Raw genomic sequence first — 15,932 nt, 5'->3', positions numbered from 1 at the left:
ATTTGAACCGGCGCAAAGTGCTGTTATAGGGACCACTTATAATTGGAGGATTTTTTATAGAACGTTAGTAAATATACTATGTTCATAGAAAACTTGACATTATTATTTGGATAGAGGGGATGTGATCGGATTGGATGGAGGGGATGTTTATAGAACGTTGGTAAACATTTGACATTCTTAACACATGCCCTTAAAATAGCATGAGCACAAACAAAGGTTTAGTCGTACATAACAAGACACAAGAGAGAAAGAAAGAATGAAAAAAATCTAAAAGGAAAATTACAACGATTTTAGATCAAAATGCTTGTCTTTGCTCCAGCAAAGAGATTTGACCATTAGGCTAGTCCCAATATGAAAGTTTCATGTGAGATTGCCACATAAACATTTTTGACGACATGATTGTGTATTTAAGATAGAGAAAAGATCTCTTGTCACGATTAACAATTCTCTCCAAGTTATTAAATTAAATACCTATGCATCTTTCATTCAAGTTTCATTTTAATCTACGTTATATGTTTTTCAGAAACAACGCTATAAGATCATTTACCTGGCCTTAAAGAAAGTCCCGCAATCTTGGGCAGTGCCATGAATTCCTCTGAATATGGACCGAAGGACATTACCAATCTCATTCATATTTCTTTTTAGATTTGGAATCGGACATGGATAGCTAATGGATAGTACCTGTTTGCTTGTCTAAAAAGCCGTAACTAAAAATACTATTTGTAAATTTGTTGTGAGAAAAAATACTGCTAAATGATTCGGTAAATAAGCTGAAGCGAACAGGCTTAAACACGAATACAGATCATTTCAGTTACTATAATATGAGTAAGTGCATATCGAATACGAGACGAGTCAATCCATGTTCTGCATTTCAGTCAAAAGTTATTAACCGATCACAATATCTCTCTCGAATTTGTCCATTTGGACTGTCCGAAACGATGATGCCATCTTCTTCTAAAATGTGTTGCCCTCGGTTGATGTGATCTCTGTATCGCTTATGCGAGTTGCCAATCATTCCCAGTCCCAGGCGCCCGCCCAAACCATAGCCGTGGCGATGGCAGCAGCACCTCTCTTCCTCTGCCTCGTCTCCGCTCTCGCCTTGCCCACCTTCTCTTCCTCCTCGCCGTCGCCGGCCAGCACCAGCGACCAGCGGGACGCCGACAGGGTGGCGCGCCTCCCCGGGCAGCCGGAGAGCCCGAGCGTGTCCCAGTTCTCCGGCTACGTCACGGTGAACCAGCGCAACGGGAGGGCGCTCTTCTACTGGTTCTTCGAGGCGCAGACCACGCCGGAGGAGAAGCCGCTCCTCCTCTGGCTCAACGGAGGTCGCTTCTTCTGCTCTACCGTACCTTTTAGCAGTTACAAAAATTTCAAAGCATTAGTTTCCATTGGAAATTAGTTAGTGACCTTTACTCGATTCTTAATTAGTGTACTTCTCCTACCATTTGGTCTGCTTCTTCTTTAGTTGTTGAGCAGCCATGACCTCTCATCAGTACATCTGTTCTTGCTTTTGTAGTTTGTTCTTCTCTGTGCCAATTCATGTTCTTGGTATTTGTGATCATTTCTATGCATTGATGATAACTTTTCTGAATTACTACCTTTTTGTCTCATTTTAGAACATGAGTTCTTGCTACTTTTTTTGCGTGTTTGTTTTAATTTGTAGAAGGTTTAACATGTGATTACCGATTTAGGACCTGGTTGCTCCTCGATTGGCTATGGAGCTGCATCTGAGCTAGGGCCTCTCAGAGTTGTCAGACGTGGAGCAGCGCTGGAGTTCAACGAATATGCCTGGAACAAAGGTGCCCTGCTTCCTGAATTTCTGATTCTTTTTCATTCTCAAGGCTAGTTGCATTTGTTTGAAAAGTCTTTTCTGTGCTTGCCAGAGGCTAACCTGCTGTTCTTGGAGTCTCCTGTTGGAGTTGGCTTCTCCTACACCAACACATCCTCTGATCTCGACAAACTCGATGATGACTTCGTAGGTAAATTGATCATGAAACAGAGTTAAATTGATTATAAAAGAATGCGCCCCGCTAAAGATCCAATTCTTCGAAAGATTAAACTTTGCTTTGCTGTTCAGCTCCGTTCATTATGTGGTCGTTTACTGATTAACAGATGGGATTCTGTGTAATTAATTAAATCCTTTTCACTTTTAGCGGAAGATGCGCATAGCTTCCTAGTGAATTGGCTAGAGCGGTTTCCGGAGTACAGGGACAGAGAGTTCTACATCGCAGGAGAGAGCTATGCAGGTAATTTTGGCTAGAAATCATGAAAGTTTTTTTTTTTTGAATGGTTTAGAATTCTGGACTTCTGTTGAGAAACGTAGACAATGTGCTAGAAGGAATCTACAACACACAAAATCTGGTGCAAAGCAAGGGAGTGTAGCTTTATATGAGTCCTTTTCCATATTCCACTACCACTATGCAGTCCAAATGGAAGGCAGCAACTCAGGCTTTCACCAACCTTCTATTCTTGCTTGGATTTCTCAATATGCCAAGTATTCCTGTTTCTGGATTGTTTTATCAATATGCCAAGTGTGCTTTTTTTTTTGAGTGAAATATGCCAAGTGTGCTTGACAAAATAGTTCCACCATCTTATCTGAAACTAGAATTTCCCTACAGAAAAAAATCAGTTACTTTCCAGAAAAGCTTGACAGCTTGGTTTTCCACTGGGTTGGCGATTATGACAACTCATTGTCCACGGTCTCCTACGTGAATAATAGATATACAAAATGGAGAAAATGTCAGATCAGAAAGCTGCAATTCGAAAGATTGTTTTTTCGAAAGATTGTAGGCATCATTTTCAGCCTTCATTTTCATGACGTACTATGTGCTGACTGTCATCTAATTGCTCAGAACTAAAAAGAAAGCCCGAGTTAAAATGATTTTTTTTGCTTGGATCTTAATTTGAGGATGCAAATGGTGCCCATACTGAATTAATTTGCTTAATTTGGTTGAAATCAAGTACAAAAATTCATTTCTGTGTATGTGAACATGGACACGGATAAATATTTTTAATGGTTCATTGGATCTCCAAACGTATGTCTCTTAAAATAATAATAAAATAACTAGTGTGGTAGGTTCACGAGTCACATCGGTCCTAGTTGATAGCAACATCTATGGAGAAATATGCCTTCAAAACTGTATCTCCTGTACATCACTGAAGAAGAAATCTCAACTTCCTATGCTGCAGGTCACTATGTGCCACAACTGGCTGAACTTGTTTATGATAGGAACAAGGACAAGGAAGGCAAAACATATATCAACCTCAAGGGGTTCATTGTGAGGATATGAATTAGATTTATGCTGCAAGAATTTTTTTTCTTTTAAATAAATTGTTTCACACATAAAAAGATACAGCACCTGAATAGTATATCTGCTGGTTGTCTGAATGTTATATTGCTTAACATATTTTCACAAAAAAATATTGCTTAATAAATTTTTTTGAACAAATGCAAGTCTGACTAGAAGTATTCACAATCTCTAAAACAAATGAAATATCACGTGAATTGAACATTCAGAAAACCAGAAGAAAACATTTTCCACCTTTTTTTGGGATAGTAGTACATGTTTCTAAACTTTCTATATGGATATTTTTTTAAAAAAGATTACATTGGGTATATGAACCAAAAAAAAATGAATGAATGTTCAAGTTATGCACATGAGAAATCAATTCCTGCAGGAACATGACACATTCAGAATGAACTTATTGTAGGTTGGAAATCCTATTACTAATTATTACTATGATTCGAAAGGGCTAGCTGAGTATGCCTGGAGCCACTCAGTTGTGTCTGATGAAATATACGACCGCATAAAAAAGTATTGCGATTTCAAGAACTTTAATTGGTCTGATGACTGCAATGCTGTCATGGATATCGTGTATAGTCAGTACGACGAGATCGACATATACAACATCTATGTACCAAAGTGCCTTCTAAACCAGAGTTCAGCGTCTTCTGAAAATCATGCACCCTTCAAGAATGATCAGGTATAGTATCGTTGCATATGAATGCAGAAAGTTCCAACAGGTCAAAGATACTTCCTAATTAAAACTATTGATGCTTATCTTCGAAATGCCAGGAAAAGTTCAGGAGAAGGGTACGGATGTTCTCTGGCTACGATCCATGCTACTCATCCTATGCTGAGGACTACTTCAACAAGAAGGAAGTGCAGAAGGCGTTTCATGCTAATGTCATCAGTGAATCGCTTCCAGTGAAATGGCATGTCTGCAGGTGGATTTCTCAAAGATGTTCAATTGGATATACTCTACTTATTTAGTACCAGTCACTGAATTCTTCTGGAACAAAAAGAACATGAACTCATCCATCTCTTATGCAGTGATCCCATCCTGAATTCCTACAATTTCTCCGTATTCTCAGTCCTACCCATATACTCTAAGCTCATAAAAGCAGGGATGAGAGTTTGGCTCTACAGGTCTGGTTCTTTGAGGACTCCGAGAATGTCCTACATCTGTGCATGTTAGGCATAACATCCTTCTCATGTGTACCTTCATAAAATCTCACAGCAAGTGCATGCTCAAGTGGATTCTTAACACACATCAATCACTCTCTCTATAATGCATCCGTTTATTTGTCAATGAAGCGGTGACGCAGATGGTAGGGTCCCAGTGATCGGCTCCCGGTACTGTGTGGAAGCACTCAAGCTGCCGATGAAGACCCAGTGGCAACCCTGGTACCTTGACAAACAGGTAGGTCTGAAGTCTGAAGTCTGAACTAACAGCTTATCTGAACATATTGCGTGTTGAACATATCAGTAGCCAGTGATGCTAAAAAATTAAAATGAGGGGCACAACGAGGTATGCAGGTTGCTGGGAGGTTTGTGGAGTACTATGGGATGAGCATGGTGACGATCAGGGGTGCCGGCCACCTGGTGCCCCTTAACAAGCCTGCTGAAGGGCTGACACTGATCAACACATTCCTCCGTGGTGAGCAGCTTCCTACACACCGTTGAACGTTGATATGATAGAGGGAGCGGTGGGATAGAGCAAGATTTCAGAGAAGATGACATAGGATAAACTGCAATGATTGTGAAATTGGAGTTACCATGATGCCCATTAGGGATCACGGTTCCGTGTTACATAGCCAAGAACAGCCCCTGAGTGTGGCTTGTACAAGTGTAGCTTGCATTACATGATTACAGAGAAAGGAAATAAAACAATTTGTGCTAGCATTCCTAATCTAGAAATACAAGAATCAATCACTCATACAAGGGAACAAGCTACCACTGATATCTTAACACCCTCCGTTAACCACAACTTTCTGTCAAGTTGAGATTACTTCGAAATGTGAGCAGCTGTCGCTCGGGAAGTGCCTCTATGAAGCCATCAGCCACCTGATCTTCTGAATGAATAAACCAAATATCCAGAAGCTTTTGTGCAACTTGTTCTGTTACAGAATATAGTCAATCTCAATGTGCTTAGTGCGAGCATAAAACACTGGATTAGCAGATAGGTATTTTAGCACCCCATGTTATCCCACCATAAGTGAGATCTGCAGCGGCGGGAAGGGGGGGGAGGGGATTTTGTTCCTGACTCACGAAGTAACTTTTGAACCTACAATCAACTCAGCAGTGGCATTAGCAAGTAAGGGCATTAGCAAGCTATGAATGGAGATTTCGGTAAAAACTACCCTCCAACAACTTCTCTAAATGGTCATCTAAATATAGTCATTGTCTATTCCGGATAGCCAAATATAGAAGACGAGAATGACTTCCTAGAGTGCGCATGAGATTTACCAGAACTGTTGGATTTAGAAAGTGAGATTTAGAAAGACTATTGGAGATGCTCTTACGCTCACTAATTTGCTACCAAATGGTATAATTACCAAAAAAAACTCTAAAGCCAGGAGCCATTTAACAAGTTATAAAACCCTGCCTTTTGCAACAGAAGGGTGTACAAACTGCGCAGACAGGAAGACCAACATGACCTCAACTCCACTGCAAATTTCCAATCCCAGGCGATGGCAGCAGCAAGTCTCTTCCTCTACCTCGTCTCCTCTCTCGCCTAGCTCACCTGGACCTTCTCTTCCTGCTCGCAGCGACCAGCGGGACGCCGACAGGGTGACACGCCTCCCCGGCCAGCCAGAGAGCCCGAGCGTGTGCCAGTTCTCTGGCTACGTCACGGTGAACGAGCCCAACGGAAGGGCGCTCTTCTACTTGTTCTTCGAGGCGCAGACGACACCGGAGAAGAAGCCACTCCTCCTATGGCTCAATGGAGGTCACTTCTGCTTTCCTTGTGTTACCTTCAGCACTCAGCAGTTAAAATTTCAAATGTTTTGCTTCCAATGGAAATATAATCAGTGAGCTTTTACTCCTTGAGATTCTGAGTGTACTGTTGCTACAATCTGTTCTCTTCTTTAGTTTTTGAATAGTGCATACTCACTCCATTACAAATTATAAAGCATTCCAAGAAACTTAGAGAGTCAAAACCTATTAAGCTTGACCAAAATTATAGAGAAAAATTATAAAGATGGAACAATGGGCAAATATAGGTGCCCCGTTGCAAGGGCCAAGAAGTATTTGTGCAGGCGTGCAACGCATTCTCCTTCGAGCCGGAAGCACAAACTCATTTCGCCTAATGTGAAAACCTTCCTCTTGAGACTCATAAAAAGAGCACTTGCTACTTGAGACAGAGCTGGGAGCTTATCAAACTCTTGTGATTTGGGGAAGCTTCTGGTGTGTCACACACACACCCACTCTCTATTCATTTTGTTTCACTTTTACATAGAAACCCTCTTACAAACTTCTATTTACACCAACACTCCCCCTCAAGATAGGCTAAAAATATCTATCATGCCCATCTTGTCACAACTTAACTCATTCTCACTAGGTCCTAAACCCTTAGTAAAACAATCTGCTAGTTGACTACGTGACTTTACATATTCTAGCCTTAGAACCCCACTATCAAGTTTTTCCTTGATGAAGAATCTATCAATCTCAACATGCTTAGTGCGATCAAACTGGACCGGATTATTTGCAATATTGATTGCAGCAACATTGTCACAATGAAGCATCATGGTCTCATTTCTCAACACTCGCAGCTCCTTCAATAAACCTTTTAACCACATCTCGCATAAGCTCAATGCCATTGCCCTATATTCAGCCTTTGCAGTAGACCGCGCCACAACCGCTTGCTTCTTGCTACGCCATGAGACAAGATTGCCTCCTACGAACACACAATAACCAGATGTGGACCTTCTATCATCTCTGCTACTTGCCCAATCTGCGTCACAATATCCCTCCAGATTTAAATGCATGTTCTTCTTGAACCATAACCCTCTTCCAGGTGTCCCTTTTAGGTACCTCAATATCCTGTAGACCAATTCAATATGTCCTGTTCTAGGATCATGCATATATCTGCTTACCACACTCACTGCATAAGAAATATCTGGTCTTGTATGGCATAGGTATATCAATCTTCCAACCAGCCTTTGATATGTTTCTTTGTTAACAGGATCTCCAGACTCGACACTAATTTGATGATTTTTATCAATAGGGGTACTGCACGGTCAACATCCTAGCATCCCAGTTTCTGTCAATAAATCAAGGACATATTTTCTCTGAGAGAGAACTATCCCCTTAGGTGACCTAGCAATTTCAATCCCAAGGAAATACCTAAGTGGTCCAAGATCCTTTACCTCGAAGGCCTTTCCCAAATTCTCCTTCAAACATTTGATTTCCCCCACATCATCTCCTGTAATCACAATATCATCCACATAAACCGCCATAATGGTGATAAACGCTCCCCTATGCTTATAGAAAACCGTATGATCTCCATTACATTGAGTGTAGCCCATACCACAAACTGCCCTCTTAAACCTGTCAAACCATGCCCGGGGTGATTGCTTTAGTCCATCGAGTGATTTTTTAAGTCTGCACACCTTGCCAACAGTTTGACTATTAGCAAAACCCGGTGGAATTTCCATGTAGACTTCTTCTTGTAAATCTCCATGGAGAAATGCATTCTTCACATCCATCTGATGTAGAGGCCAACCAAAGTTAACTGCACAAGAGATTAGGGTCCTAACGGTACCCATCTTTGCCACAGGAGCAAAGGTCTCATCATAATCAATACCATATGTTTGACTATACCCTTTTGCAACTAGCCTTGCTTTGTATCTGTCCACCTCTCCTTTTGGATTTTGCTTCACAGTGAAGATCCACTTACAACCCACAGCTCTTTTTCCTTTTGGAAGTGAAACTAGTTCCCATGTCTTGTTCTTTTGAAGAGCATTCATCTCTTCTTCCATTGCTGCCTTCCATTTAGGGTCCTGTTTTGCACACTTCCAGTCCCTTGGAATAGACACTGTTTGTAAAGATGCAACAAATGCTCTATACGCGGGTGAAAGGCGAGAGTATGAGAGGAAATTAGCAATGTCATGATCTGTACTAGGATGCTCAAATCCATATCGAACATGCGGTTTTCCAAAATTAGATCTAGTGTGTCTACGTTGTGCAAGAGATAATTCTACATGCTCAAGAGTAGTAGAGACATTAGTGTGTCTACGTTGTGCAAGAGATAATTCTACATGCTCAGGAGTAGTAGAGACATTACCACTTGGCCTAGATTGGGTCGAGGAGCTCAATGGAGAGAGGTCCGTGGAGAGATCTGGGACTGGTGAACCAGGCTGCTGTGGCTATGGTATACCAACTTGCTCCCCCTGACTCCTAAACCATCTCCTTTGATATACAATTGGCTCCTTTGCAACTATTTCTCTATTCTCTTTAATTCCTTCATCAATTGACTCCTCAGTCCCATCACCAACTACCTCATTACCAACTATTTCTTCACCTTCACATTCACCATCATCCTGATGAATTACCTTCTCAATTCCAGACCTATCCATTGGACATGGAATGGTACCAACAATTACCCCTTTTTGAGCATCAACATCAGCTTCTTCATTCTCCCCCTCTCTACTGTCACCATCAGTGACTGAAGAGAATTCTTCCAAGAATGGATCAAGATCCCATGATTTTGTATAGTATGGTTCAAACTCACGGAACATCACATCCATACTCACAAACAATTTCTTTCTAATGGGGTCCCAACACTTGTAACCTTTTTGTGTGGAGGAATATCCAACGAAAACACACTTTACTACTCGAGGATCTAACTTGCCAACTGAAGGTCTATGGTCCCTAACAAAGCAAACACAACCAAATACCTTAGGGGGTACCTAGAATTCTTGATGTCCCAACAAAAGTTCAGCTGGAGACTTCATTCCAAGAATCCTAGATGGCATACAATTGATTAAGTATGCTGCTGTCAACACTGCCTCACTCCAGAGATACTTAGGCACATTCATTTGAAACATCAATGACCTCGCTACCTCCAACAAATGTCTATTCTTCCTTTCAGCCACGCCATTTTGTGATGGAGTATTAGGACATGTGGTTTGATGAATAATGCCATGACTCGAAAGATATGCCACAAAATCATTATTCACATACTCCTTTCCATTATCTGTACGGATAATTCTAATCTTGGCATTAAACTGATTGACCACCAGATTATGGAAGTCTTGAAAGCATCGGAGAACTTCATGCTTACCCCTAAGCATGTAGATCCATGTCATACGAGTATGGCAGTCAATAAAAATGACAAACCACTTAAACCCACTCAACGATGTAACTGAGCAGGGACCCCACACATTAGAATGTATCATCATAAAAGGTTCACAACTACGAAGCCCAATACTAGGATATGTTGTCCTTGTATGCTTTCCAAGTTCACATGCATCACACACAAGTTTGTTTTTGTCCACACCCTTAAACACAGCAGGATATAATTTGTTTAAACTTTCAAAAGGCACATGTCCTAACCGACAGTGAAGCAAGTAGACCTCCCTCTCCTGTGCTCCAACAGCTGCTGCCAATGCTGACTCCTCCTGGTTGATTACCCACAACCCATTATGCCTGACTCCAGTCCCAATCACTCTCCCCATCCTCTTCTCCTGAAAAATACAAAGGTTTCCATCAAATGTAACAATGCATTTGAATTGATCAACTAGTGAACTAACTGAGAGGAGGTTGACTAGGAAGGAAGGGACATGCAAGATAGATGATAAGTAAAGGGATGGGGTACACTCTACAGATCCTACACCATGAATGGGTTGAGATGTGCCATCAGCTGTTTGAATAGTTTCAGAGTATGAGTGTGGAGTGTAAGTTTTAAAGGAACTAGATATGCCTGTGACATGCTTGGATGCTCCTGAATCAATAACCCATTCTATGTTATGCCTATATGTGGATGCAAGTGCCTGTGCCTGAGTACCTTTGCCCAAATGGGCATAGTTGGCAAAGTTACCAAAATGACTGGTGGTGGCAATTACAGGACCATCTGAAGTACTTTTGAAATTTTCGGATCCATCTTCTGCCATTGTTCCCACTGCTTGACCTGCTCCCCGATCCGTGTGACTGATGGAACATCACCCGTGGTAGCAGTTGTGACCTGAGAACCACTCTCAGAGGTAGCCAAATTGGCATGAGGACCACCACGACCTCTGCCACGTGCTCATGCACGTCCTCCACCACGACCACCACGACCTCCTTGATCACCACGAGCACCACCATGACCTCCACGAGTTCCACTTCTGCCACCATAGCTTTTGGGAAGGGGACAATTATAGCTCAAGTGCCCCTCCTCTCCACAATTGTAGCACTTCCTCTCTGCCACTGAGGTGTAGGCCGTCTTTACAGGGTTATTACCACTCATCATGCGCAATCTGCTCTCCCCAATAACCATGGCTGACACGGCCTCCTCCATGGTAGGAAGACTATCCTGATGGCAAAAAGCAGCCCTCCTTCTTTCAAACTCTGGGTCTAAATTCTTCAGAAAATGAGTCACTCTCCTGTCCTCTATCCACTTCTGGACATCCAATGTATCCTGTGGATCCCTCATACGAAGTGGAGCATAGTAGTCTAGCTCTCCCCACAAGTACTGTAACTCACTAGCATATTGCTCCACTGATTGCCCCGCTTGTTTCACTGCGTCAGCCTTATTCTGAATCTCCATCATCACCATCACGTTACCTCGCCTGGAATACATGTTACTTAAGGTTCTCCATATTTGTGCTGCAGTGTGCATACCTTCCACCATTTTACTGACTGAAGGTGACATGGATGCCAATAACCACCCCACTATGGTAGAGTTTGTCATACGCCAAACTCTCCACTCAGGACTAAGCTTGTTAGGTGGCTCAACACAATCCTTCGCCAAATAGTGCTCCACCCCCTTTCCACCTAGGAGCACTTGCACTCTTCGAGACCAACTCAAATAATTCTTGCTTCCCTCTAACTTCACATCATTCGGAATGAGTTCTAATTTTAGTTCACGCACCTCCCTCGGGCCAATCAAATTCATCTCCATGAGTCCCTGAATCCAGGATCTCATCTCATCTCTCAGCTCACTTTTGGTAATTAGCGAATCATCACCACCATTACCACCACTCCCTTGCTCAACTGCTGCCTTCTTTGCAGCTTCTGCCACTTTCCTCTTTTCCTCCTCTGGATCCATCTTCCCCTTGAATCAGGCCTCTCACTAACAAACAGATCACAACCAGCAAGCAACAACACCTTTTCCTCCCTTCTTCTCAACTGGAGGAGCAGCACCACCAATCACCCAACCACTGAAATCACCACACACTACTAATCTACCAGGCCAGCAACCACAGGCATTCTGGTCAGACCGCAAATAAACAGAAGCTTGGCCTCACGCTTGAGCTGCCCAAGCTCCTTCCCTTGGCAAAAGCTCCTGCTCGCAAAAGCTCTTGACCACTGAAATCCCTCCTGTTCGCAGCTTCCGTACAGCCACTCTCAGGTGCCTGCACGCAAATGGCAAAAGCTCCTGTCCGCAGCTTTCGTACAGGCACTCCCAGGTGCCTGCACCTGCACTCGTGGAGTCGGGCCACAGCTCGGTCAGTGTAGCCGCACTGCGCCGCCTCGCGTCCACCCAGCTGCGCCCAGCAGCGCCGCGCCGCCTCGCAGCAGCCCAGTCGCGCCCCCAGCAGCCGCTACGCCTCGCAGCCGCCCAGTCACGCCGCTCTGCTCGCGACCTGCGCCAGCCGCGCCGCTCACGACCCGCTCCAGCAGCAGCGCCCAGCAGCGCTGTTCACGACCTGCTCGGGCCGCCGCGCCGCGCCCGTGCCGCGCTCACTGGACCGCACGCTCGCGCCTCCACCACCACGCTCACACTCGCCTGTTGCCGCCACCGACGCCGCCGGAGGTAACCCTAGGCTTGGCTCCGAATACCATCTTGTGATTTGGGGAAGCTTCTGGTGTGTGTCACACACACCCACTCTCTATTCATTTTGTTTCACTTTTACATAGAAACCCTCTTACAAACTTTTATTTACACCAACACAAACAAAATTGACAAAAACTGTGCTTACTGTGGTATGTCTGAAAATGACTCTCACTTATTTTTTTCACATCAATTTCCCTAGAGCTGTCTGGTTCTCTAGCAGAACTCTGTTCAAATCTACTTTGCTTCCACAAGAGCATAATGGTGTACAGGCAGCCCTGCAAGTGCCGATTATGCCTCAGACCTCTGACCACACCATGTTCTTAACTGTTACAACTCTTTGGTATATCTGGAAAGCTCGAAATGAGCTACGTTTTCGTAAACAAAAATGGTCAGTTTTGCAGGTTCACTATGCTGTTCAGGCACATATCAAAACCAACATTTTGTCCATAAGCAGGGAGGAGAAGCAACAACTGACATCACAAACAGGTTCAGATAGTTTAGTTTTTGCAGGTTGCCAAAATGGAACCAGCACCTTCCGTCAGGGTGACTGACAGTTCAATAACTTGGAAGCTGGACGAAGCAGAGGAGAGACCCAAATCCTTGCCTTACTTGAGGGCTCTAAATGTTTTACAGATGCCTCCTCGCTCCAGATGGACAGGTGGAGGAGCCAAGGAATGCAGGAGTAGGAATCTTCATTTTTGATCCAGGGAGAAAACTCAAGCTCTTCATCAAAGCGTGTGCTGAGAATTGCAGCTCTGTCTTGATGGCAGAGGCCATTACTCTTTCCTTAGCCTCTGTCATCAGCGCAAAATTGGGGATGCAACACACGAACTTCTTCACCGACAACCAGATGATGCAACACATTTCTGAATGGGAATCATTTTGAAGACCCTCCAGATTGGAGGATTAAGCCTTATACTCAAAGCTTCTTATCTTGCCCGCTAGGTGAAACACCCCGGCAGATCCCCTCGACGCAGCCACGCGCGACAAAGTCACGCGGGTGCGCCGGGGAGAGGGCCCGCGGTGGCGCTGGTGGTGGCGTGTCGTGCCGTGCGGCGCTTGCTCACGCTCCGTGGACAGCTAGGGTTTCTACGAAGAGTCGGGCCATCCAGCACCAGCAGGCTAATTTGGGCCACTTGCGCCAACAGCGGTTTCTCCCGACAAGGCATGTGAAACGTCTCAGCTTGATGAAATAAAACAAAAGAGATCGTAATGGGGTGATTAGATCGATGGATTCTTCAGACAAGGCATGTGAAGCTTCTCGGTTTGATCTCCCTCTCCCACAAATAAAAAGTAAGAAAGTAAGATTACTGTTTCATACTTATGATTAAATCAACAGATTTCTAAAGGCAACACCGATAGTCCGTTCTGGCTGGTACAGTGCTTGTCCGTTTTGGCTGGCACAGTGCTTGTCCGTTTTGGCTCAGCAATTTATGTTGTTGTTATTTAAATGTTGTAATATACAAATATGTTCAAGCTTTTAGATATGTGGTATACATAAATATGTTGATTTTCATTATATGTTGCAGTTAGTACACATGTGTTGATCTCTATGAAAATGTAGCTTTTGAAGAAATGTTTCACTATACAAACGAATGTTCCTTTTAGTTACATATTGCGGTATACACAAATATGTTGATTTTTGATATATGTTCCTTTTAGTTACATGTTGCGGTATATACAAAGATGTTGATTTTAGATATATGTTGCTTTTAATTACATATTGCGGTATACACAGATATCTATATTTTGCGGTATAATATATGTTGATTTTCACTATATGTTGCAGTTAATACATATGTGTTGATCTCTAACCAAATGTAGCATTTAGAAGATGTGTTTCACTTTACAACCCATGTTGTTTTTACAATACGTTCACTTTAACTATATGTTCACTTTAATAAACATATGTAGCCTGTACGAAACCCAAATGTAGCATGTACGAAAAACGAATGTTGCTTTTAGATATATGTTGCGGTATCCACAAATATATTGATTTTCAAAATATGTTGCAGTTAATACACATGCGTTTATCTCTAACAAAATGTAGCTTTTTGAAGATATGTTTCACTAGACAAACGAATGTTGCTTTTATATATATGTACTCCCTCCGTCCCAAAATAAGTGTCGTTTTCGCTTCTCGAGAAATAACTTTAACTAAATATATAGTAAAAAAATATTAGTATTTATAGTACATAATTAATATCATTGGAAAGATCTTTAAGTCTAGTTTTTTAATAAATTTATTTAGAGATATAAATATTGCATATATTTTCTACAAATCGAGTTAAACTTATGGCACAAAAACCTAAAACGACACTCTTTTTGGGACGGAGGGAGTAGCTTTTTGAAGATATGTTTTACTAGACAGTATATGTTGCATTTAATACACATGTGTTGATCTCTAATAAAATGCAAAGCATCTCGTGTTGATCTTACCTCGATTCAGCGCTCGTGGCCCCTCCCGCCGTGACGTGCGGCGCTCGCTCAGGCTGAATCCCCATCGCCGGACTTCTACCGTGATTTCTTGCCTGCCAGGTGAAGCACCCCGGCGGATCCCCTCAACGGAGCCACGCGCAGTCGCGCGGGTGCGCCGGCAAGAGGGCCTGCGGTGGCGCTGTTGGTGGCGTGCAGCGCTCGCTCAGGCTGAACCCCATTCGCCGGACTTCTGTCATGATTTCTTGCCCGCCAGGTGAAGCACCCCGGCGGATCCTCTCGACGCAGCCACGCGCGACAAAGTCACGAGGGTGCACCGAGGAGAGGGCCCGCGGTGGCGCTGGTGGTGGCGTGCCGTGTCGTGTGGCGCTTGCTCAGGCTCCATGGACGGCTAGGGTTTCTACGAAGAGTCGGGCCATCCAGCACCAACAGGCTAATTTGGGCCACTTGCGCCAACAACGGTTTCTCCCAACAAGACATGTGAAACGTCTTGGCTTGATGAAATAAAACAAAAGAGACCGTAATGGGGTGATTGGATCGATGAATTCTTCAGATAAGGCATGTGAAGCTTCTCGGTTTGATCTCCCTCTCCCACAAATAAAAAGTAAGAAAGTACCATTTTGGCTCAGCAACATCTCTTCAAAACGCTATATTTTCATACAGATCAACACATGTGTAGTAAGCTCAATATAGAGTTACAATCAACGTACTTATGAATATAGAGTTACAATCAACGTACTTATGAATAGGTCAACAAATTTCTAAAGGCAACACCGATAGTCCGTTTTGGCTGGCACAGTGCTTGTCCATTTTGGCTGCATAGTGCTGGTCCGTTTTGGCTCAGCAACATCTCTTAAAACCGCTACATTTTCATATAGATCAACACATATGTAGTAAGGTCAACATAGAGTTATAATCAACATACTTATGAATAAGTCAACAGATTTTTAAAGGCAACACCGATAGTCTATTCTGGCTGGCACAGTGCTTGTCTGTTTTCGCTAGCACAGTACTGGTCCATTTTGATTCTTTAGAAAAACAATAGAGGAGGTTGCAAAAATGAGAATCGACAAGCAGAAATAGTGAAAAAGTGACCTATACATGTAAGAGGAATCAATGAAAAAAACAGAATCCTAACTTGACAACAAGGATACTACAAAATAACAAGATTCTACCAGATAACATGAATACTACAAAGTACTACTACTATTATTATTACATCCACCTTAATCATACAA

General features: G+C 43.0%; 1 protein-coding gene and 1 long non-coding RNA gene across 2 annotated transcripts; one reads left to right on the top strand and one right to left on the bottom strand.

Annotated features, from left to right (window-relative positions):
• On the top strand, nucleotides 954-5,183 carry LOC8080910 (serine carboxypeptidase-like 33). The gene is made up of 10 exons (XM_002440600.2): nucleotides 954-1,322; nucleotides 1,689-1,796; nucleotides 1,881-1,976; nucleotides 2,151-2,243; nucleotides 3,187-3,275; nucleotides 3,709-3,981; nucleotides 4,074-4,225; nucleotides 4,332-4,427; nucleotides 4,596-4,701; nucleotides 4,818-5,183. Exons 1-10 carry the CDS (start codon nucleotides 998-1,000, stop codon nucleotides 4,962-4,964), a joined length of 1,485 nt encoding a protein of 494 aa, XP_002440645.2. The 5' UTR covers nucleotides 954-997; the 3' UTR covers nucleotides 4,965-5,183.
• LOC110430506 lies at nucleotides 5,021-14,970 on the bottom strand. Its single transcript, XR_002447848.1, has 2 exons — nucleotides 14,698-14,970; nucleotides 5,021-5,398 (listed from the first exon to the last, which is right to left on the bottom strand). It is a non-coding gene; the product is annotated as an uncharacterized LOC110430506 (long non-coding RNA).

This window comes from Sorghum bicolor, chromosome 9 (assembly GCF_000003195.3).
Source record: "Sorghum bicolor cultivar BTx623 chromosome 9, Sorghum_bicolor_NCBIv3, whole genome shotgun sequence".
Classification (NCBI taxonomy): domain Eukaryota; kingdom Viridiplantae; phylum Streptophyta; class Magnoliopsida; order Poales; family Poaceae; genus Sorghum; species Sorghum bicolor.
Note: the sequence above shows the minus strand (reverse complement) of the source record. Positions and strands in the feature narration are given on the sequence as shown.

Coding starts and splice junctions, on each gene's coding strand:
- LOC8080910 (XM_002440600.2), top strand. CDS start 998: ATGCGAGTTGCCAATCATTCCCAGTCCCAGGCGCCCGCCCAAACCATA. Junction 3,276..3,708: donor TCAACCTCAAGGGGTTCATT/GTGAGGATATGA, acceptor AACTTATTGTAG/GTTGGAAATCCTATTACTAA. Junction 4,226..4,331: donor GTGAAATGGCATGTCTGCAG/GTGGATTTCTCA, acceptor TCTCTTATGCAG/TGATCCCATCCTGAATTCCT.